The sequence below is a fragment of the Platalea leucorodia genome (assembly GCF_965183815.1).
Source record: "Platalea leucorodia genome assembly, chromosome: 1".
Lineage (NCBI taxonomy): Eukaryota > Metazoa > Chordata > Aves > Pelecaniformes > Threskiornithidae > Platalea > Platalea leucorodia.
Window position 1 is genome coordinate 56,283,595 of NC_138823.1, and position 24,703 is coordinate 56,308,297.

General features: G+C 41.1%; 1 protein-coding gene across 3 annotated transcripts in view; it reads left to right on the forward strand.

Moving 5' to 3' along the window:
* Nucleotides 1-18,310, forward strand: part of PTPRM (protein tyrosine phosphatase receptor type M) — a 490,843-nt gene extending 472,533 nt beyond the window's left edge. For all 3 annotated transcript variants that reach the window (XM_082320958.1, XM_082320956.1, XM_082320957.1), the window contains 9 exons: nt 978-1,132; nt 1,434-1,569; nt 2,157-2,306; nt 2,779-2,952; nt 5,315-5,446; nt 8,577-8,702; nt 10,707-10,870; nt 13,003-13,138; nt 17,492-18,310. In XM_082320958.1, the coding sequence (XP_082177084.1) occupies nt 978-1,132; nt 1,434-1,569; nt 2,157-2,306; nt 2,779-2,952; nt 5,315-5,446; nt 8,577-8,702; nt 10,707-10,870; nt 13,003-13,138; nt 17,492-17,545 (1,227 nt within the window). In that variant the 3' untranslated portion in view covers nt 17,546-18,310. The remainder of the gene's footprint in view (nt 1-977; nt 1,133-1,433; nt 1,570-2,156; nt 2,307-2,778; nt 2,953-5,314; nt 5,447-8,576; nt 8,703-10,706; nt 10,871-13,002; nt 13,139-17,491) is intronic.
* The last annotated feature ends 6,393 nt before the right edge of the window (nt 18,311-24,703 follow it).

Here is a 24,703-nt window from a genome sequence, read left to right on the forward strand (position 1 = left end):
ATTATGCAAAAAGAATTAGACCTTTTATATGCAAACCAGCTCAAGAAGGGAAATACATCTTTAAGAAGAAAAACTGCAAACTACCAGTTATTAATATCACTGACATTTAGTCCAGCCTAGACATGATATGTCATAATTTTGCTGTTTGCTTATGAAATATGTATGATGGCCTCTGGTCTGTGGATTTCTAATGAGAATAAAATACTGGCAGTTACACTTTTAGAGGGGGAAGGGGAAATACAAGCAAGGGGAAATACAAGCAAGGGGAAATACAATCAAACTTAGCATACACACCTCTAATATCCAGACTGCTCCAGAAGGTCACATGGGAAATTACTTACACGATCGGTTTCTCATTCATACCTGTCTTACCATATCCATGTCCTTGTAGACTGTGGCAAATCACTTGAAGGGTGAGCATGTGGAGGGCTACAAACACAGTCCCTATGATTGGAGGTGCAAAAAGGTTTCTTACTATTCCGCTATTTCTTTCAGACCAATGAAGGAGACAAAAAATAAGGAAAATTATGCTGAAATTGTAGTTCCCTGAAGTCAGCAGCAAAACTCCTGTGGAGATCAGTGGGAAAAAAATGTCATCTATGCTATATGTTCACGGCCTTGCTGCTGACCTGTTCTGTGATCGTGGCATGCATCTTAAGGCCACAGTTTTCAAATCAACCTCGTGCTTAAATATAGAGATGAGCATCTATCTTGTTGCTAAAAGTTTCTAACCAATCTAGTGCTAAATTACTCAGTTTTGTTGTAAGGCTTTGAAACCAGTTGATATGTAACCTTTGAACTTGCTCTCCTGCTATGAGAAAGCTCTCCAACAGTCTGTACAGATATGGGTATTGGTAGGGGGTGGATGTTTTTCAGCAAGGCTCAGGCTTTTGAAGTTACATTCTTACAATGTCTCTCGTCCAACTTCTTCCACATTCCAGCTTGTTTTTCTTTTTCAACCCTTGTCTTTTCAACAGAGAGGTGCTCATGAGATTCGAGAAATCCGGCAGTTTCACTTCACTGGCTGGCCAGACCACGGTGTACCATACCATGCGACAGGCCTGCTGGGATTTGTACGGCAGGTCAAATCCAAGAGCCCACCAAACGCTGGCCCTCTGGTTGTTCACTGCAGGTGGGTAGAACAGAAATCACTCTGTTGTGTTGTCCACTAAACTCAGAACCTACTTTCCTTTCTCCTGTACTACATCATCCCCACACAGGTTGCTGAAGCCACTGGAGCTCTGCCCACAAAAGCTTAATACCTAAAATATAAACAAGAATGGCAAAACTGAGTCTGAAATCCTGCAAATGCCTGAATGCAAGACTTAATTTCAGTAATCATCCCACTGATTAAGTACCTGCAAGATGAACCCTTGCACTTTACATTTTCCAATACACTGCTGAACATTAACTGTGCTCTTCTTTCATTTTAGTGCTGGTGCTGGCAGAACTGGGTGCTTCATTGTTATTGACATCATGCTAGATATGGCAGAAAGAGAAGGCGTTGTAGACATATACAATTGCGTGAGAGAGCTTCGATCTCGGAGAGTTAACATGGTGCAGACTGAGGTATTGTTAATCTACTGGAATACTGCCTTACACTTTGCAAGAAAAAGTATTCTTCTAGCACATAAAACTAGAAAGCCTATGTGGTAGGCACCATCCAGAAGGTAGTTTATTCAGTCATATGCAGAAGATAATCCACACACAAACTTGAAGAACCGCTGCCCAAACAAGTGCCCAGTTATGCTGCACTTAAGGTTTGCGATGGTTTTCTAAAAAATAAAAAGAAAATCATGAGTGTTTCCTCTCCAGGGAGGATTCATTCTGGAGTACATCTTGTTGATGCTCACTTACGTCATAGCACCTACAGAACTGTGTAGGGAATGAAGAAACCAGAAACATTCCAAGTTTTATTACGGAGTGTTACTGCGCTTCTGTTTGTACTTCTAACTAGTTTGTGTCAACCCTATATTAATTTCTAAATGAGTGGAATAAAGTTTTGTGAACTGCTGTTGTTCCTTCTGGTCTTGCTTCAGTGCCGGTAAAGTCAGAGAGAATTAGTGGCAACCATATTAGTTGTTATTTCTTATTTACCAAAATACTAGTAGCGTATACTCTCTATGTCAGTAATTTTGCTTTAATTGCTTTACCAGGAACAGTATGTATTCATCCATGATGCTATCCTGGAAGCCTGTCTTTGTGGGGACACGTCTATTCCAGCTTCTCAAGTTAGGTCTGTTTACTATGAAATGAATAAACTGGATCCTCAGACTAACTCCAGCCAGATCAAAGAGGAATTCAGGGTAAGCTGTGGCTAGCAGTACCTAGAAGCTATACAGTTCAGCTATGCTAAAGACTTCTGCTTAAGTGCTTGCTTATAACCATGTGAATTTTGCACCAGGCCTGGGAGGGAAAGACTGCAAAAAGAGGGAAAATAATACGTCACTAATTGCTATTGAATTATGCTAAAACATAAGAGAATGCAACAGGGTAGTAGTAAAATCTTCTTTTTACTCAAGGGAAGTATATCGATTCCTTCCACTGTCCTTTCTCCAGAAGGCAGGTTACTCTGCAGCTGTCTTTGAGGTTATCTTTCAGATCTGTATGCTTCCAGGATTTTTTGCTTCCAAACGCTGCTGACTGTGATGTGTTTTCATTTCTCTGCATATTGATTCCCACTGAAACTGAATGCTGAGCTGAGCTATTCTTAAATATTTGGGGATGCTTTCACTGCTGTGTTAATTTTTCTGTTGTATTGTTTACTCTTTTTGAAAGACTTTAAATATGGTGACTCCGACACTGCGTGTAGAAGACTGCAGCATAGCACTTTTACCACGAAATCATGAAAAGAATCGCTGTATGGATGTTCTGCCTCCAGACAGATGCCTGCCTTTCCTCATAACGATAGATGGGGAGAGCAGTAACTACATTAATGCTGCACTGATGGATGTAAGTCTGCACTACATCATTAATAATAAAAAAGGAATAAGCAGCCCTCCAAACTGAGCAATGCCAGAAAGTGGAGTCAGCATAAGAAGCCTGAAATCCTTCTAGCTTGTTTTCCAAAAACATGGCACAAAATCTTTAAACTCCCAAGTACATTTAGGATCCTGCATATGTTATGTCACAGCCAAGGTTCCAAAGCCATGCTCAGAGAACAAGTCAGGAGTTTTGATAAATTAAATGTGTCCGGATTTCTCCCTAGTGCTTGAATTTTTAACCATCTGGCCTAGGAAAAAAAGACTTACCTATTAAGACACTAAGGCAGTTAAATAGGGTAATAAGGTTTGCAGCAATATTTCATTTCCCTTTGTTTCTAATTTAAACAGTAATTAACAAAAAAAATAATTGTCTGTCAGCACAAGATAGTACACAAGCCATTACTTAAGTCTTTCCGTTTTTTTCTGTTTGAATGAATGGTTCCTCTTCTTGTGTGTGTGTGGATTTTTTTTTCCTCATGCATCTATGGTAATTCTAATCCTGCTAATAGAATATCAGTAAAAAGACACTTAAAATGCCTTTACACTCTGTAGATATTTATAGCCTATCTTTGGCAATTTAGAGCTATAGTAATTACGGTTGTCAAACACATAAACAACAAGAAAACAGAGGTTAGCAAAGAATGAACACATTGTAAATGGCCTTTTTGAAAAGCGAAGCTAGAGTAATAACAGTTTATAGCAGTTTTTGCGTTTCTTTCCTTCCAAGTTCTCAAAGCATTTTCCTAAAATAAGCCTAAGTTCAAAACACTCCTGTGAAAAGGTAAGTAAGTGTATTATCTTTATGTTTATCTATGTAGAGAAACTGAGAACAAAAGTTTAAGTGACTTCTCTAGGTTCTCACAGTAGGTCAATGACATTTCATATTAGAACGGAGCTTCCTTGATCTGCAATTTACAATTTTGCCATTACATTGTGTTCTTTCCCAGAGAGTTCAGTACTGTTTTGTTCTGTAAATTAAGTACTGCTCAGAAAGAGCAGTGCCTCAATATTTGCTTTGAAAATGCTTCCGTTCTTCACTGTTGAAACAATGAGCTGCATCCAAAAGTGTGTCTGGGCAAAAGGCTCCAAGGGAGGAGGTGATTTGGGTCACTTTCCACCAAAAGCACCCTTGCCAGGCTCCTGCAATATCCCTGCACTGAAGGACAAGAGCAGACATTTGTACCTCTCTCTAAACACTGAGTGTCCAGCAGGCAAGATAATGCATTTCACCCTTTCCACTTGCATCTGTTGAGATGCAGCTGGATCACTTCATGTAAACCTTTAAAGCTCACTTCAAGCAAAAGGGGTAGCAAGCATAATATTCATTATTAAGTATCAAATGAGTTTGAGAATGATTTTCCCAAAAAATCTGCTGGGGCTTGCACGTGAGGGAGTAATGGAGAACCCTTCGAGCACCTCTCATCTTCATGCAACTTCCAGCAAGACAGGACCAGTAGGATAGAAGGCAGCTGACTGATGTACCAGCAGCATCGATAACCTGCTGGTTGCAGCTTGCTGAAACCAAGACAAAGAACTGAAGTCTTGCATGTCTTCATCTGTACCCCAAAACACATTGGATTCATTTTCTGTGGTCTCTTCAGTGACTGTCTCTGAAAGAAAGATGCAAATAGCTGATCAGGTTGTATCTCTGTCGCGGTACAAATACTTCAGTTCAAGGCATGTAGAGCCTTCCCTGCCCTCCTTAATGAAGGCAGTGGCAACCCCTCCCAAGAATTGCCCCAATATGGCCACACTGGCCTTCAACACTGAGGAGGACGTAATTGAAAATTACACAATTGAACAGTTCCACCAAACAGCTCAGTCAACGGCATACTCTGGTACTAAAAAAAACCAAAAAGCACTGAAATTTATCCCCTGGGTATCCTCACTGCTATCAGATAGACCAGAATTTCAACAATATTTCTGAAAAATAACTAGATATTTCCTTTCACAGGCATCATTCAAATTAACAGCTAAGTGCAGACAGCCAAGATTAATCTGTGCATTAACAGCTCAAAACAAAACTGTTGCTCAAAATTTCGTAGGAGTTGCATGGGAGGCAAAAACCTCTGATGATTTTACTCTATGCCTGTGGCATAAAATAAGTTTCAGAAATACAACATCTGCAGAAGTTATATTCTGCCCGAATACAGTTTATTAACTGTGAAGTATATAAGATCTTGGGAAAGAGCCGAAAACACTGTATTAATTATATAGAAAATAGACATAATGTTTTCAGTCCCAAAGTTTTGGGGCTATTACTAGCATACTGCTGAATGGATTTTTATTTTTTACCATTCTTCTCACCATCTCTTGTTATTTCTTTGCAGAGCTACAAGCAACCGTCAGCCTTTATAGTTACGCAGCATCCCTTACCAAATACTGTCAAAGATTTCTGGAGACTGGTCCTAGATTATCACTGCACTTCAATAGTTATGCTGAACGATGTCGATCCAGCACAAGTAAGTCCAGAAAACTGCTCCATTCAACAGAGGAATGCTAGTCCCTCAGCATTTCAGCACGTGTGCGCTTCCGAACAGCTCTAAGACTATTCAGGACTATTAGTTTTATAAAACAACATTAAATACTAGCACACTAAAAAATTGATTTGTAGCTTGCAGGTACACATAGGGAAAGAGGAATAAATCAGACCAGCAGCAGCTTCTCCACCAAAATGTTAATGCACACACACACAAGTGCATGCGCCCGTAATTTATTCTGATAAGAAAACATGCTTTGGGAAGAGCTGCTAAAAACCAAAAATCATGGTTGTAGAATTCTGACTCAAGTCTGAAACACACTAATCATAGCCAAAAGTCATAGACAGAAGCCAACAGCTATTCATTAGCCTGCCTGAAAAAGGTCAATGACCTTGGTCTGCTTACCAGGAGATAGGTGTTCCCAGTGTGAAAATCTGTGTTATGTTTGGCACAAAATGACATTGTTAGCAAGGAGATAGGAACTAAACAAGATTGGAGACTAAGCATCCTTCGGAAGAGAAAACAGGGCAACGAAACATATGGGGGAATGTAATTACCTTACAAAAGAGTTGTGCATGCTGTACATGTTCTTTAGAAAATTGGAAAACCGTACCTACTGGTTTGGCAATTTAATCACTAGCATTAATCACTAAGTGTCCTAGAGCCTGGCTTGCAACTGCGCAGTTCCAAGTTCTTACACAGATATAATTTCCTTGGTTGCAACAAAGTGCACCAGCCGTCTGTTGGAATAATGTGGTGGTAATCTGGATTCTTAATATGTAAATATTTGATAATTATTGGCTAAGAGCAATTTTTATTTTTTATAGCAGACTGGATGTCATTTTTATTCTTGATATGATCAAGAATCTTTTTAGTTTTGTTGAGTATTGTTCATACTTAGAAAAATGTTTCCTTCTATTTCTTTTTAACATGAAGAATTCGTTTTTAAAACCTACTAATCTTCCGTTTTGTCTTTCAAAGGAATGTGTAGGAATTCCACATTGTATTTTAGAGACTGAATTTCTGATTCCAAGCCTTTAACTGTCTACAGGGAGAAAAATAGAAATTAAAGACAAAACTTTTATTCATGAGTCTAAGATTATTTTCTGAGTGGGTAAGGAAAGACTCAAGGGAGTCAGACTGTTAGGGACTGCTGAACAGAGTTTTTTTAATTTGTGGGCTGTGTTGTGAATTTACAATAGTGCATGGCTATTTCAAACATTTATTAGTCTCGCAGGCTTTTAAAAGCTATTGGGATATGCAGTTAATGCACCTGCCTCTGCAGTATGTTAAACCTTTTCCCTCTAATGTGAGTAACAATCTTTTCATTAGGAATAAATCTCAAAACCCTCAGAGCAAACAGAAGTGGAGAGAGGGCAGAGCTTATTAAAAACACACATTACATTCAGATGTATTAATAATTACTGTTATCATTATTATTTATGCATATATGGAGTGTTTACAGTTCTGTTTAGATATTACAATTTATGTGGATTGTTATGCTCTCTTGGGAAATGAAATTCAACCCTTCACAGTGACTCTGACTTAAAGAGAGTCGCTAGCATCACATGCATGCAAAATGCACAGACCTAAATGCTTTTCGTTTCTTTAGAACTTGAAAATCTTGGCTTCCTAAAACAGCTCCAGCAAACAGCTCTGCTTATTATCATTTAAGCATTTTTCAAAGATCTGTTAGAACAGTATTCCTATGTATTTGAAAGACGTCTACTAAATTGTGCACGTTAAATGATCTGAGCACTGGTATTTGCCTTAGTTGTATGCGTTGTATTTTGCTGTCTTGTACACTAGCATATTTCATAATAAAAATTTGTGTAAGATTTAGACAATATTTGGAAAGTAATTTGCTCAGCAGACTGAATCATGTGGGGGCTTTCAAATAAATGAAAATATATTTTCCTACACAAAATTTCTGGTTTTAACTTGTTAGAGTGAACTCCTGCAAATCGGACCCTGTTCTCTTTTTAATTGATGTAGTAAATGATTTATGTTTTCCTAAAATGTAGTCATCTCTAAACGGCTTTGTTGAGGAATAAGTGTTATAAGAAATGCAAAACAACATCTGGAGTAAATGTGATTTGTCAGCTCAGCTCTGGATCACCAACAGCAATGCAGCAGAATGAAGACCACAGCTGTTTTACTGAATGGAATAAAGTTCCAAATATGACATCAATGCTTCTGCAAGCAAACAAAATTTCATGAGTTCATACTTAATTTTGGTGAATGCTTGCAAAAGCTACATGTTTGAACTGCTGCAAATATCCCTGGAAAATATCATTAGGGTTTTTATGGAAAAAAATGGACAAGCAGAGTCTAGCTTCAAAAACCTCCTTGCAAAGTGTTGATTTAATCTTTAAAGTATTAACACAGATGATAATTGGTTCCTGGATTAAGCCATTGTGATATTATTAGACGCTAAAACTGTGCAAGATAATTGTAGTTACTTTGTGATCTTTAGATACCTAGAAGTAATGTTTTCTGAGCACTAAAGAAAGCACAATTACTATTTTCAGGTGGCATTCATAAGATGAAATTGAGCAGTTGTTGAAAACTTAAAGCAATGCTGATATTAGCCAATGTCGTCAGTCATGGCTGAAACAGATGTGAAAGTTGAGTCCTGAGTTTTGAGAATTGATGCACCCTTCATAGTATAAAGCACACATTCTGATGTAGCTTGAATTATTACCAACTTTTCAGGAGAGTTGGAGATACCAGACCTTTGGTCTTCAGGCTTTACACTGTCTCCAAGATATGGTAACATTTGACAGCATCCCCCTGTCTTGTCATACGGTATTGCAGAATTGACGTTGAGTGTCGGAAATGCGTTACTCCAAATACCAGAGAATGGCAAGTACAGCAGCAAGCAATAGCATGTTCAGTTAAGTGAAAAGGCATTTGTTTAAACTTGTTCCGCACAAGTAAAAGCAGAGTGCTTGAAACTGATGGAGGGTGGTGCACTGTGTATTCTGTAAAGCTGTTATGTGAGAATGTCGGCAATGAATACAGCACAAAGAAAAATCTAGAAAAGTATATCGAGGCGGCGTGAAATTCAAAGTGATTAACTATGCTCTTTTGTGTTTGTCATCTTCTATAGCTGTGTCCTCAGTACTGGCCAGAAAATGGAGTACACCGACATGGTCCTATTCAGGTGGAGTTTGTATCAGCTGATTTAGAAGAAGATATAATCAGCCGGATATTCCGAATTTACAATGCAGCCAGAGTAAGGATATTATTTACAAAACACTACTGTCTCAGTAGATGAGTTGACCCTATTCAAGTCACAAAAAATGAAAGTTAAACTCACACAAACCCATTCTCCTTTTTCAGCTTATTTTTTTGAGAACAGCAGTGCAATACTGAGTCACACCATAATTAATGAGAAAAAAGCCTTCTATGTGTAATTAAAGTAAAAAATATTTTAATGCATATTTCAAGTGTGTTAAATGGAAATGAAATAAATGCAGTATTCAGATTGGTAGCCAAAAAATGCCAAAATCGGTGCTGTTTTCAACAGTACCAAATTAGCCATCTTGCATATTTGTATCCTGTGCCATGCGAAGAAAGCTGCGCACCAAGACTAGGCATGTTTTTCAATACCAGTCACAGGCTTTTAGTGAAGATCTTGTCCCACTGATCACACTTCATAATATATGTAAGCACTTCAGAAGGACAAGTACGTTCTCATATCCAGCTTTTTTGCTGCCATAAAGTTGACGGAAGACTGAACAGGGCATTAGGAAAAGGTTCTTCACCCAGAGGGTGGTGGAGCACTGGAACAGACTCCCCAGGGAGGCAGTCACGGCGCCAAGCCTGACAATATTCAGGAAGCATTTGGACAACACCCTCAGACATATGGTGTGAATTTTGGGGTTGTCCTATGCAGGGACAGGAGTTGGACTCAATCCTTGTGGGTCTCTTCCAACTCAGGACATTCTATGATTCTATGTCTTTCAAGCTGAGTGGAAAAATGATTCCACCACAGACCAGGCATCTCTTCCCATCCAAATGAAGTAAGCCTTTGCAATGGACTGGTATCAATCATCGAAGAACCATAGCTAGGAATAAGCAGCATCCCCTGCTGAAGAAAGTTAGGAACTGCCCTGAGATCTGGTAGCTCTCAGGACAGTGAGAGAAAGACCCCCAAAACACACACAAAAACATGCTAATATCTGAACAGGGAAGCAGATTGTAAACTTCAAGATACTTCTTTAATACTGTGATGGCCTTGCATTTGCAGTAAATGTGGCAACATAAAAACACAGTCTCCAGCAGTGTTAATGTGAGCTTTAGCAGGCACTAGGTCTGGTTGATGTGCTTTGTGAAGAGGGGCTGTCAGCTGAAAGAAGCTGGGCAGGAAATCAGTAGATTCCAAATTTTGACATAAAGCAGACAAAACCCATTGAAGAACATATCTAATGCTGCATCCGCTTTGGTTTATTCCCTTATCTTGTTAATCTTACATCCTCTCTATTACCTCTTACTCTAGAGAAAAAATTGGAATGTCAACATTCCTGTGTGTTGCTCATTTTGAAAGTGGCACTAAAATGCCCTCACTTTGCACAGAAGTGAAAGTGGCAAATCCTAGACTACAAAAACGGTTTTCATGTGTGTGTTTATTATGCCCTTTTCAAAGGACTGTAATTTTCTGCCACTAACACTTGTTCTATGCTCCTTTTTTATTTTAAATCACCATAAAGCAACTGTTCAGTACCGTTTCACCAGAGGGGTTCTGACTGCTGCACAATAAAATAAAATGTAGTTAGATTTTTTATAAGCTGGAAAAATCTGAGGGTTTCGTTTGGTTTTTTAAATGTTTCCTGCCTCAAAATATCTTGAGAGGTTTTGACCTTTCTTGTAAAAAAAGACAGAAGCATGCAAACGTTCTTCAAAATGCTGAAAAAAAAGGTATATCATTGAAGTTGTGTTGCAGCTCCCTCTTTGCTACCAACTTCCTCCTATGATATTAATTAATTATTTGCTTGATCTTGCAGCTGTACCATTGCTCTATTCTAATCTATTTGTGTAGCACTCTGTTTAAAACCTCTTGTTCTAATAACTGTGTTGGAAATGAAAAGTCGTAACTCCCCAAGGGCAGTTGAAATTACATTAGTAGTTTGTCAGCGGTGATCTGCCTGAACAACTTTCCTCATTGATGCAAATATCTAAATTATGTGCCAAAAAAAATGCTGTTACTTTTTCCTCCTTGCTGTCTGAATCTCTGCAGCCCCAAGATGGCTATCGGATGGTGCAGCAGTTCCAGTTCCTGGGATGGCCCATGTACAGAGACACTCCTGTTTCTAAACGCTCCTTCTTGAAGCTCATCCGCCAAGTGGAGAAGTGGCAGGAAGAATATAACGGGGGAGAGGGACGCACAGTTGTACATTGTTTGTAAGTACTGGAAACAGAAAGTAAGGGAATACTGTTACAGAATTTGTGCCAGGTTTTAAGAGATTTGTGAGGAGGTGAAGAGGCAGCTATCTAATCTGGAATTGGATAAATAACACAACTGCTCATTTAAAAGCCTTGAATACAAGAGGAATTGTATAATTTTTTATGTAGATTCATGAGTTTCCCTCTCTGTCTCTTGGTAGACCACTGCCAAAAGATGATGGGTACAAGTTAACTCTATTTCATATAAAGGTGTCCAGTGACTTTTGCAAATGGAAAAGGTGCATATTTATTCAGAGTGAATCAAAATTTTACCTTCAGAACTACATACCTTTTATTTCTACAGATAAGGACTGTAGAAATACATAGTATTGGAGGGGTGATTCCTCTTCCAGACATAAAGCACAGAAGTAAAAGTGCCATGATAAACCAGTTACAATGATCCTGTAATTGCCTTACCTTTCTCTAATAATGGTATATATTTGTGTCCTCCTGTAACCTTTGTGCTCCACTGGTGCAGGCTCTCATCCACTCCACCACCATCCTCCTTTTGATATAGCTTAATACCTGTACATGCTGTTTGCCCTCAGCAGTAGCTGATCTTTCAAAACCAAGTCTTCAGTGCTTGAAGCTGTATCCCTCTTCCTCTAAACATCTGCTTAAAGATGCTGCCATGATGGAAAAGCGATGTGCTAATGGGAAAAGCACGTGATAATGCGCTTTCCGAAGTTGGGACCCAAGAGTAGACAATAACTTCCTGAAGTTTGGTTTGCAGTTACTGAATGTTAGAATGATGGAGGAAAATCTAAGAGTGTATTAATAATTCCCGCTATCGCTGACCTTGAACAAGTCATTGCTCTTCAGTTTCCCCATCTGTAGAATGGGGATAATAATACTTTCATCAAAGGAGCATTGTGCGGTGTGATTAATTAATGTTTTGAGATCTTTAGCTGAAAAGACCCTTTTGAAGTGCAAATTACTGTTATCTCTGAGGTGGCTGATGATATTAAATAGTTGTACAACATCACACATGCGTCACTTCCAGGCAGTAAAGAAAGAAAAAGCTCTAATATAATCCTTTTAAATGACTTTATTTTAATTAAAATTCTCAAAGAGTCCCACAATATCAGGCAATGTTTTGGCAGCAGAGAGCATTCTTTTCATACTGCCTGGATGTGACAGATGTGCGCCGTTGTAGCTTCCTTTGAAAATCAACCATTTGCGAAGCTGGTTTGAAAGACCCGCTACCTAACTAGTCTGCGCTCTGGTAATTATTAAGGTTTATTATTTTCGGTGAAGCGCAGCCTAAAGATTCTGATTAGAATAGCTGTAGAAATAATAGGGTTTCCAGAAAGAAAGAGATTCTCTCAAAGATTAAAAATAACGGGGGATAAAGTATTATTAAATACTGTATTTGATCATGCATGTGAACATTTGTGCCTGGCTTCTTTGTTAGCAAGTCACTTCGGGTTCTCATCCTCTGATACCGTGGGTGGAGGGGGACTACATACACTTTTAAAAGTAGTCATTGCCAGGCAGCCGGCCCCTCTACCTGCTGCCAGGGAGTGAGCGCATCAGCCAGGGGAATATCGCAGCACCACCTAGTGCCATGCTAAAGGTGGAGCCACCAGAAGGGCTCCTACAAATGAGACTTTTGGCACTTTTGTTGTTCCTCCGAAACGCCTTTGGGTCCAGGAGGAAAGCACCAGGCTTTGGAATAAAAGAACTCCAAGATCCACTTTCTCTATAACATTTCCAGGTCTGATGCTCATTGCAACCTCGTGCGTTCACAGTGCAAAGGGGTGTTGAACTGACTCTAAATGTACCTTGTCCTTATTTTAGCATCCACTTTGTGCTGTCTCAAGTGTTCACTGAAGGGTGGTGCAAAACTCAGCCATTCAGTTCCCTCCAGGCTTTCAGCCTGATGAATTCTGAATCATAGCCTTGAGATCTTTCAGCCCATTAATTCCAATTAAAAATCATGTTCCATCAAATCGGCAGCCTTCGGGGGCAGGAATATGCTGTGATTTCTCCCTACTGGAACTCATGTCTTCTGTAGCCATCCCTGGTGCTCTACGAACTTGTAACATAGAGTCACTTGTATCTGAGCCATTTTATCACTTTTATTGTAGGAATGGAGGTGGCCGCAGTGGGACATTTTGTGCAATCAGTATTGTTTGTGAAATGCTTCGACATCAGAGGGCTGTTGATGTATTCCACGCTGTGAAGACACTGAGGAATAATAAGCCTAACATGGTGGACCTTCTGGTACGAGCTTTTTAACTATACCACTAAATAGAAAATGTTCCTTTTTCTCAGAAGACTCAATAAGATTTCCAGGATTTGCAGTGGGAGTTGTTCACAAAGCAAGCAAGTCATTTTCAAAGAGGATAATGAAGTCACTTCACTTGTAAGAGTATTTTTACACTGCTTTCTTCCCAAGGAGACTTTGTCTCTGTTCATTTGAATTTTTTAAGAGTTTTAAACTTTCAGCCGAACATCCTTATTAATTTTCTTTTCTAGCAGGCTGAGCCAAGTGGAGAGCAGCCCTTGCATGGTAGAAATAATAGTTATGTAAAATGAAATGCCAGATTTTCAAATTATATATTTTATAAATAGCTTAATCGCCTAATATTTATCAAAGCCATGAATTTCAGTTTGACATCCAGAATATTGCATTTAATTATGGTTGCTCTATCTCATAGAAAGATTAAAGAAGTTCAGAAGCAAGGGGCCATGTACAATTATTTTCCTGGAGTGTTTTATGAGCTTTTTTTTTAAATGGGGAATTGCTGAAGTACCAGCTGCTATGCCAGAAGAGCTGCAGAACAGCTGAAACCAGCAGGTTCTTACACTCCAGCGTGTAGTTCTGTACTTGGAGATGGGTGTAGCGTGATACCCTGTTCTGAAGCCTGGGCTATAAAAGACGCTGTTTTACAACATCCTGCTGTAAAGGTGGCTGCTTAAGAGGCAGCTGTATTCGATTTAGCATCAGAGGCAGGAGGAAGCAGCATCTGGGCAGCTTCAGGGATACTAAACCAATCATCTGAGCTAATTTTGCAAACAAGTTAAACAAGTTTGGGTCATATTTCAACATCTTTTCTACAGAGTGCCCAGCGTGAGGCAGGAGGCATCTCGCAGAGCTAGTCCAGCCTCTTTTAATCTAAGGAGAGACTCTCCTCTGTCAGATGAGCTACAGAGATCCGGGTGTGAAACACACTGGAGAATGGGCAGAAAGCAGGATTTTCTGTTGGGAAGAGTGAGGCTTTCAGGCTCCTGTGTAGATGGGCAGGGTTATCCACTTCCTACCACATGTATCACTGTGCCTCATCTCTTCCCATAGAAGAACGGCTCCCACCGCATCCTCCATCGCAGTGCTCTCTCATCTAGCCTACCTGTGAAGTCCCAGACCCTCCCCAGGGCCCTGCTCTGGCCGGGCTCATGGAAAAAAGCCAGATGTTGCCAGCTGTGCTGAGCAAGGAGGGAGTTTACTAGCAGCACCACAGGGCTATGAGCCAGCAATGTGGAACTGTGAATCTTGTATCAGTGAGAAACTATCAAGCTTTCACAGTGGTGGGAGGGAGCAGCTTAGTTAGCTCCTCTTCTTCTAGTTTATATTCTCAGGAGGAGAATCATCATGCTGAGAACCATACATTTTTATTTCCTAGATATTAAGAAAAATGTCCTACTTCTTCTTTCAGATAGTATAGTTTGGATAGAGACTTGGCAGGCCTGCTGTTCTCCGTTCTCCCAGAGCTTAAGTCCACAGAACTCACTGATCTCTTATTCATTTATTTTATAGAAATAAAAAGAAAATTACCAGTGTGAAGATGTACAGTTGAAGAAATATAATTCACATTTGTGACAGTTCTCCAGGTGTAGATTTGTCAGGCAGCTGTCTCCATTTTTCAGCAGAGAATTTTTTTAATCAAAAGCTAAATGTATTATTTTAGAATATAAAAATAGCTTTTAGTAAATTGAGGATGGTATTGAGACTGTCTGGACGGCATTGAGAGGCCTCGTAAGGCCTTTTCACTAGGAGATTTCAAAGCATTTGTGAAGGAGATCAGTATTGTCTTCCTCATTTTACAGACAGAGGAACGAAGGCAGGGGATGATCAGGATTTTTCCCATTAGCATGTAATTCACTGACAAAGCAGAGTTAGAACCACATCTCTTCAGTCTTGGCCTGCTACTTTGTAGGAACAAATATTTGAATTAGCAAGGTTTCAGTTTCCAAGTAGATTGTTTCATGGTAAAAGGGAATCGGGACACTTGAGTTCTTTTCCTGATCCTGTTACTGACTTTATCCTTTGTGACCTTTCTTATATTAACGTTTCTTTGCCTCAGTTTCCATATCTGAAAAATGAGAACAATAATATCCATCTACCTTTGTAAAATTCTGTGGTGAAAGATGAAATGCTCAGAATTGTAACAGTATTATACAAAAATAGTTGCAAGACTGCTTTATCAATACCTGTTATGCACTTTCTGACTAGATGAAGGGCAATCTTTACAGTCCATACTTAGACATTCAGCTCTTCATTTCATTGAAACCTTTGGTTTTCCTGCAAGTGTAAAAATATGAATGCCACATCCATACAATATGGAACTCTATGAAATTCTTCAGCCATCACACAAAGGTAACCCATGGTATTACAAAATGTCTATTACAGAATGCCCAAAGCATTTTTTGATAAATGCTATTGGACCTACCAATAGGTGTCCTAGGAAAAAAAAAATATAAATATACCTCTCTGAAACTACCTAACGTAAAGAGACTTTTAATATCCACCATCAAGCGAATAATAAAAATGCACAAAGGACACATGTGAGTGAACTCAGTGGGAAATAATACATCTGCTCTTTAAGACAGGTGTTCAGTTTACTAAAAATGACAGTTATTCTGCTGGATCAGTAAATCAGCATAAAATGAGCATGGAAAAATGGAAATGGATGAGTGGCTGATCTCTTGTTTTGATCTATTATGTAGTTATAGAATAATTTTCATTTATTTAGAAACATATATGCAATACAAGCAGACAAGGAATAATTTACATAATACTCCTTTTTTTCCTTTCTTCTTTTTTATTCTTTTCTCATTCTGAAGATGACACAAGCAGTTTATGGAACCCTGCGGGATCTTAAAACCTCATATACAACTCATTCACAACTTAGGTGATATGTGCACCTAAGATTTGTTTTCTTTTGAAGTGACAGCTCTCAATAAAAGAACTGAGAAATTGTCCATGCTTGTTAGGAGCTTTTTGATTGTTGTAATATTATTTGGTCTCTTACATGTTAAGGTGGACCCTCTTCTCAGCTAAAATGTGACCCAAAATCACAAGTACAGGCCAAAAGAGTTAATCCTTTAAAATGCTTACTTCAACGAAAAGGAGAATATATCTGAAGTGTAATTGTAATCTTCCTACTTGTGTTGTTGGGAAGGTGAAGGCTGAGCGCTGTCAGCTAGTTAAGTCTGTTGTTGTTCCTATATGATAGTACATGCTTAGTTATCTTTTATTAATTGATTAAAGTGCATAAAAGAAAGAGGCAGTTCAGTGTCAGAAATAGTTATAAAACTGGCAGGGATTTCCAAACTGAATTTTTAGAAGCCAGAGCCCTTGGATTCAGGGAACCCGCATCTACTATTTCTTTCAGCTTTTTTGTTCCACTTAAATGTTTGTAGCATTGCTAAATACTGTGAGTAGCAAGAGCAAAAATGGAAGCAGGATATGTGTGCACACAGAAAACTGTGAAGTCATCGGTGACTGCATCATTTAAAGTTGCGGAGTGGGTGAGGGTCAATCAAAAGCAGTGGCCTCTCTGTACTGATGAAGACGTGAAGTCCTGACCTTTCGTCTCTGAAGGATGCAGACTGGGTGTGCACGCCACGGGAAGGGGATTTCCCTGGGATCGGCCCTGTTTCCAAGCAGTTGCAATTAAAAGCAGCAGGTCTGTGTTTGAAGCACAGGGCTGACACCGGAAAGCTTAGCCTGGGTAACAGAAGAGCTGTTAAGAGCCTAACTTATGCATCACCATTAATTGCTAAAAATTAATTTGAATGAATCCAATTAGTTTAGCTCAGGCCTGATCTCACAGGCCTGTTGCACTGGGAGAGGACAGGATTTTGGCATGGGTTTGGGCTGCACCTAGAGGAGGAACAGTAAGCAGGTCTTGCCCTGAAAGGTAGCAAGTGCATGAATGACATTAAAATAAAAGTTACGATCTAGGAAGTACTAGACACTGGGTCTATTTTAAGATAAACATTTCCAGGGAAGAATTTCAATAACTCCAATTCTGGTAAAGTGCTACATGAGCATTTTGACAGATGACAGAAGGGTTGCAAGTCAATTTGCTTACGAGTAGTTGGATTTTTCTCATACAAGTGTATTAGAGCAGCTAAATGCACATCTAATATGAGCAGTACCGTAAATTACTGTGTGTAGTGTCTATTGTCTGGTTAATATAAAGATTTTCTTATCTGAATATAAATTGGGTTTGCAAACTGGTTCCTATTGACAACAGCTGATAGTAAATAATTCTAACAGAAGAGAAATATTGATCCCGTTAATTAAGTTCCTTCAATAACTGACTTTGTGGTTTTCTTTTGATTTTTCAGGATCAATACAAGTTCTGCTATGAAGTGGCTTTGGAATACTTGAATTCTGGCTGATTGCATAACCAGCACAGACAAAATTCCTCCTTTCACCACCACAAACAAAGCAAGTCGCTTCATGATATCTGTGTAAATGAGGTGAAGACTTCTCAGTGTTATGCTTATACTGCTTTGTATAATTGGCTCTTTTTAAGAGCCCGAAAAGATGTTTATAAAACTGCTTGCACTGCCCGTTTTCCACTATAATGCCGCTGCTTGACACCCATATGAACGTACACCAAACCACATGGCAGTTGTTGAACACTGTATTCATACATAGCCATTGATGTGGTGAAGCAGCATAGTCCTCTGGTAAATAAGAGAGCACAATTATATTCTTATGAAGGAATTTGTACTTTTCTGTTATATTTCGTTGCCTGTGATTCTCAGTTATTGTCACAGCCTAGTGTACATTTCTGTTCTGTGGAGAATGCTGTCTGGCATTTTGATAATATATGATTTTAGTTATATTTGTATTCTAACACGTGCATAATAAATGAATCATATGTAGCTTATCTGAACTAATGGAAAGACATGTACCAAATCATGTTAACTTTGTTGAGTTGTAATTTCTATCCACTTTGTACCATTTCAGAGAGAGAATCTTGATAGAAATACAGTTAGAAAATGCAAAATACAGGATGCTCAGATTAATATATCCAAAGCTTTTTCATTTGTTTATATTGTAAATATTTTTTGATTTCATCAAATTATTTATTCATTAAAATGAATTTTTTTGTGAAGCACAGTGAGTGACAATCATTTTTATTAAGCCCTGGAAATGCTTACTCTATGATAGTGTAAACATTTGTTTACCTTGTATGGATTCTCAGCTCAATAAATAATTACATACATGATAAAATCTCGTTTAATTTAATATCTCTTGGCATCTCAGTGCCTTCAGCTAAGCCTCTTTTCAGATTAATTCTTGTAAATACTGAGCTACCTCCAGAGCGTGTTTATTGTCTGATCCAGTGTTGATCCAGCCAATAGCAAGATGTGCCCTGCCAATATATAAAACGAGGTGAATTGTATGTTTAAAGATGCACATGCACAAATGCAGAACCTGAAAATTGCCCTGCTGTATGAAGCAGAGATGATGTTGGGCTTGCAGTACTCGGTCTCGTCACAGCATTCCTCTGCGGCCCTGAGCATGCCCTGCCATTCGCTCTGTGTCTGCTGCTATGAAAGGGGTGATGGTGCATTTGTTCTTGAGAAGAATGACTGCTGTGAGGAGGAAGTAATTCCTCGTGTTAAAGATACCGATACTAGAATGACTAGAGGGGTTAAAAAGTGAGTAAAACTGCTCTGTTACTAGTGCTGTTACCAGTACTGCCAGTGGACAGGTTTACACCATTAAAGCTCTTGCCTGTCCTGAGAATGGCTGTACTGCACTTCCATGGCGTTTGGATGGTTCCCCTTTCTCCCAGGCTCCTACCGGTGTCTGAAGGGGCTGGGGCTTGCCTCGTGTTCATGGATGCAGGAAGCGCAGCAACGAAGCAGCGAGAAAGGGGAATGAGCCAGCAATGGCTTGCTGCACCGTCCGCTGGAACTGCAGATCTTTCTCTCACCCAGAAGTGTCAAGGAGACATTGCAGACAGAGCAACTGCTCAATACTGAAGCCTTCCAAAGCTATATGGGAAACCCAATGTAAGGAAGCAGCAGACTGCACAGTATTTCAGCTCTTAAAAAGAGCCTTTTAATGTGCTAGCCATCTGGAATGGGGGCAGTATCTATATAAATGTATCAGTCAAAATGTCTTGAGAACCTCTAAATCTAAGAGATCCAGCTTGGACAGAATGAATCACAGCTTGCCAACTGCCAGTTCAAAACCACTGCAAAATTCAGATCTGAAGACAAGGATAAGCTTCCTCTGGAGCTGGAAAGCATCTCTTTTCAAATTGCTTTAAAATGTAGCTCGCAGGTACCGACCATTGCTATAAATTGCATGGAGGCACTGAAGAACTTAGGAGAAACAACCCTAGCCCTCAGAAGAATGATGGTCCTTTGATAAATCCTGTAGCACTTCAGCCTATTGCAGAATGCTCTGATTCGTTTGGAAACACTGGTGTCAGGAAACAAAATCCAAAGCTCTAACATCATATTCCTCACAAGCAGCTTGACAGACCAGGTATGCCAGCCAAGCATGCTGCTTTGTAGTAACTGTGAGACACTAAAAGTTAGGTTCCGTGATCTATTGATTGAAATAAGCACGTATGTGTCCTGTATCTCCTGATGCTTTCAAGAAGTATAAGTAAGAGGGATAAGTGTGCTGAAGGAACCCTAGGACAGAAGGTGATGCAGGCAATGTGATCCCAAATGTGACTGAAATTTATTGAAATGCAGCAAGAATCATGGCAATCTCTCCCAAGGACAGAGACTGCCAGTGTCTGCCAGGCATTATTTCAGCTGCTGTATTCTTGCAGACATACTTTGCACAGGTAGGTCTTGGGGGTTGAGGTGCGGAAGGAGGAGGAGAGAGTTCTGCAGTGTTTCTTAGTGGTTTACTGATACTACTTTTTTTTTTGTTCTTCTGACATAGGCATAGTCAAACCCATGTTACAGAGTCTGTGTGATGTTGTCCCAAAAGGCATTCTGTGAACTACTGATGCCTTAAAACTGGAGCCAGCTAAAGAAAACACAGCAAGCAGCTTTGTGTCCTCACTCTCATAGAATCATACAATCATAGAATCGTTTCGGTTGGAAAAGACCTTTAAGATCATCAAGTCCAACCGTTAACTTACCACTGCCAAGTCCACCAATAAACCATGTCCCTAAGCACCACATCTACACGTCTTTTAAATACAGCCTGTTCCAGTGCTTAACAACCCTTTCGGTGAAGAAATTTTTCCTAATATCCAATTTAAACCTCCCCTGGTGCAACTTTAAGCCGTTTCCTCTCGTCCTATCACTTGCTACTTGGGAAAAGAGACCGACCCCCGCCTCGCTACAACCTCCTTTCAGGTAGTTGTAGAGAGCAATAAGGTCTCCCCTCAGCCTCCTCTTCTCCAGGCTAAACAACCCCAGCTCCCTCAGCTGCTCCTCATAAGACTTGTGCTCTGGACCCTTCACCAGCTTTGTTGCCCTTTGTTGGACACGCTCCAGCACCTCGATGTCCTTCTTGGAGTGAGGGGCCCAAAACTGAACACAGTACTCGAGGTGCGGCCTCACCAGTGCTGAGTACAGGGGCACTATCACCTCCCTGGTCCTGCTGGCCACACTATTTCTGATGCAAGCCAGGATGCTGTTGGCCTTGGCCACCTGGGCACACTGCTGGCTCATGTTCAGGTGGCTGTCGACCAACACCCCCAGGTCCTTTTCCGCCAGGCAGCTCTCCAGCCACTCCTCCCCCAGCCTGTAGCGTTGCATGGGGTTGTTGTCACCCAAGTGCAGGACCCAGCATTGAGCCTTGAACCTCATACAGTTGGCCTCGGTCCGTCGATCCAGCCTGTTCCGATCCCTCTGTAGAACCTTCCTACCCTCCAGCAGATGAACACTCCCGCCCAACTTGGTGTCGTCTACAAACTTACTGAGGGTGCCCTCGATCCCCTCATCCAGATCATTAAGAAAGATATTAAACAGAACTGGCCCCAATAGTGAGCCCTGGGGAACACCACTTGTGACCAGCCGCCAGCTGGATTTAACTCCCTTCGCCACAACTATTTGGGCCCAGCCATCCAGACAGTTTTTTACCCAGCAAAGAGTACACTCGTCCAAGCCATGAGCAGCCAGTTTCTCCAGGAGAAGGCTGTGGGAAACAGTGTCAGTCTTTACTAAAGTCCAGGTAGACGACATCTACAGCCTTTCCCTCATCCACTAAGCGGGTCACCTTGTCATAGAAGGAGATCAGGTTAGTCAAGCAGGACCTGCCTACCTGAAAAATTAATAATAGATAGCAATCTGCGGGCCATACCAGGGTAGGAAGATTTCTCTTCATGTCTTTAACCCGGGCCGCAGGGAGGCAGCAGCCTTCCCTAAGAAGTGGGTCCGGTCTGCATATTGGGCCTTCTGTTCCCCTCAGGAGAGAGTCTCCCATGACAATGACCTGTCTTTTTTTCTTTACGGAAGCGGTTTTCATGCAGGGTGTAGGCTGACTTTTAACCTCAGCAACACCTCCGAGCTGAATGTACCATCGTCCTTGTCATGGTTCGGTCCCACTTGCAGAGCCTCATACCTATGATGGAAGGGCACCTGGGAAGGTGGAGCAGTCATGGAGGGGACGTGCCTGCTGCGCCGGGCAGGAACTTGTCACCATTGCCCCCTGTCCCTTAAGTCCCTGTGCAGCCTGACACCTGGGTGGCAGCCTGTTCCCGCCGGAGCTCTGTCTGGGAAGCTGCGTCAGTCGTGGAGGGTGCAGAGCTTAGGGAGGCCACGGCTTTCCGCCAGATGGATACCATCGCTCCCTGGCCGAGCTGGCAGAGCTTTGGTGCCCTTCCGGCACACCCTTGCCGCGCCACACCCTTGCCAACGTGCCACGCCCTTGCTGACGCGCCACACCCTTGCCAACGTGCCACGCCCTTGCTGACGTGCCACGCCCTGTTTGCCCGCCCTGTTGGCCGTGCTCCTGGTCACTAGCGCTGCCCAGGGGCTTCTTTTATATGGGGGGGGTGCTTGGCCGCTGTTTTTCCTAGCCCTGCCCAGGTCTCGTCACCTTGTCATACTACAGCTATCAATCAATGCAAATGATAGAGAAATCCAGCCTTAGGTAAAACAATATTTTGGCAAGAAGGGAAAACAGATGATGACTTCAGGAGTTAGGAACAGAGAAAACATAAGGAATCAGAAGAGATGAACATGGCAGGCAGGTATTCTAGAAGCAGCATGGAGCTTATGGAAGTTACCTGGAGGGTGGCATTTTAGAGGAGACAACAGAAAGAAAACAGCAGTGACAGCCATTTTAAGTGTTCATGAACCAACCTCCCTTTTCAGAAGAAAGTTACACCATCACAAGCCCAGTACAGCTGCAGAACTTAGGGAGACGTCAGTCCTAGTTTGGGAGGAACAGAGGAAGGGATGTTTTCTTCAATCCCCAGTATATAATAGGTACATAAATGAATAAAGAGATACTTCAAATGATTAGCCATATATATCACCCAACTCATGATCTCTCCAGGACTTGAGGTAGATGATTTTTGCTAAGCTATTCTGAAAGAGCAGCAATGGGGATGGTGAGAGAGGTGATCACATGCAGGTAATCTGTATCTTTTTAACAGCAACGCTCCCGACAGCTTTCTGGGCTTCGTTATCAGCAAAATGAGTCTGTCACTGGCAGGGTAGCTTCACAGAGTACTAACCCAAAGCTTAAGGACTACATATAGTAAGATTAAAAAAATAAAGCATAGAAGAAACTTCCTACCCAGCTGTACGCAGCGTGGCTCAAAAAGGTCTCTGTGCCACAAAGACTTGATCTGAAGGTGCTATGCAGCATCAAGACCATCAGACCATGTAGGCTGATCACTGTAACAGAATGATTCGTCATATCATTTTACATTTATTGTTGGTTTTACACTTATTTTATCAACTTGGAGCCTCGGACTACAAAATCTCGTGCAGCCCATATCTGATGCCAGACACTTGGCTTTATTAAAAGAAAAATTAAATTAGGACTAGAAGAAAAATGTACAGCTTAGTTCTGTTGTTTGATGCTTGTTAAGGAAGCCAATAACCACTGTCATTTTTGGGGCAGAGTACCAGTAAAACCCAACAGACCATGCAAAAAATAATGCTGTTTCTATTGGAGCTCATTTGTTTGCTTTTCACAGCCTAGACTTTGTCTATATGGTGAAATTATAAGCTGATGGGTGCATTTGCATTGCTTCAGCCATTCACATGTTCTGCCTGTGGGAGCTTTCCATACACCGCTGGCACGAGGCAGCTTGCTCTGCACACCCCTGCTCAGCCGCCGCCGCTCACCTTCAGCATCCCAGCCCACTTTAATGAAGGAATCTTTCCAAAGCCTTGTCAGCCCTTCACAAACTGCAATAAACAGCAACAGCAAAATGCCTTCCTCACCCCTTGCTTTTTCCACAGAAAAGCAAACTTTTCTGTGGAAGGCTGAAAAGGCAGCTCCTGCTCTGGTTATTTCCCCAGACTCGCCTGATGTCCTGCTCTAAGCCTGAAAGCCAACCCCTGCCATCCTCACCTCCTCCAGTCCCACTCTCAGGGCAAGGCTGTCGCATCTCCCTGACTCAGCCTGGGGAGGCAGGGCAGGAAAGCTGTGGTGCAACACTGCTTTCAAGTCTGTATCTTCCATATGAGCCTCCAAGGTCCCTCCTGAAAGATGCATTGCCCTCTGGTGCTACGGTCCTACCTCTCACCCCAGGCTCGTGTATAACCTGCCCCATGAGCCTCCATCCCGCTTCCTCCCAGTCCTATCACCACAGCACATGATGCTCTTTCTGGGTAATATGACTTGAGATAGGTTGAAAGGAGATGTGAGGCTAGAAGAGGTTGGGGGTCTATAAACACCCTGCCATGATTTTGTTTAATATTGTTGATAATACTCGATGCACAGACGCACAGAAAAGCTGGGCTTTGACAATGAAGAGTGAGAGCAATGCTTGCTGTAGCTTGTCTAAGGGAATGTGTCAGGGGAGATCAATGTCTCATATTCACTGACAGTCTTTCCCAGCAATGGTATTTTTACTCCTGAAACTCTTCTGTTCATGTGTTTTCAGTAGCAGCTAGAAGACTTTTAATTGTATCTCTACAGTCATGATATTTCTAGTAATTGGCTTTTTTGTGAAGATGTGCTCAGGGGCCACAATTAAAGTGTAAGTCTCATTCATGCTAGACATATATTAATACTGCTGCCAGGTCTGAGTAAATGCAATCAAAACTCCTAGTCCTACAAACATTTACATTGATATCCTCCTGTCTAGTCCCACTTGTGCAAAAAAAGCAATCCAGTACTTTTACTTACACACATTTTGCGTCTGAGCTCATCAGTACTTGTACATGTCGTGTCATGATGCTGTAGGGGGTCTGGCTGGGATGAAGGTAATTTTCTTCATAGCAGCCCGTGTGTTGCTGTGTTTTGGATTTGTGACCAAAACAGTGTTGACGATAGCACACCAACATTTTAGCTGTTGCTGATCAGCATTTGCACAGTGGCAAGGCCTTCTCTGTTTCTCATTCTGCCCCTGCAGCAGGTCGGCTGGGGGTGGGAAAGAAGTT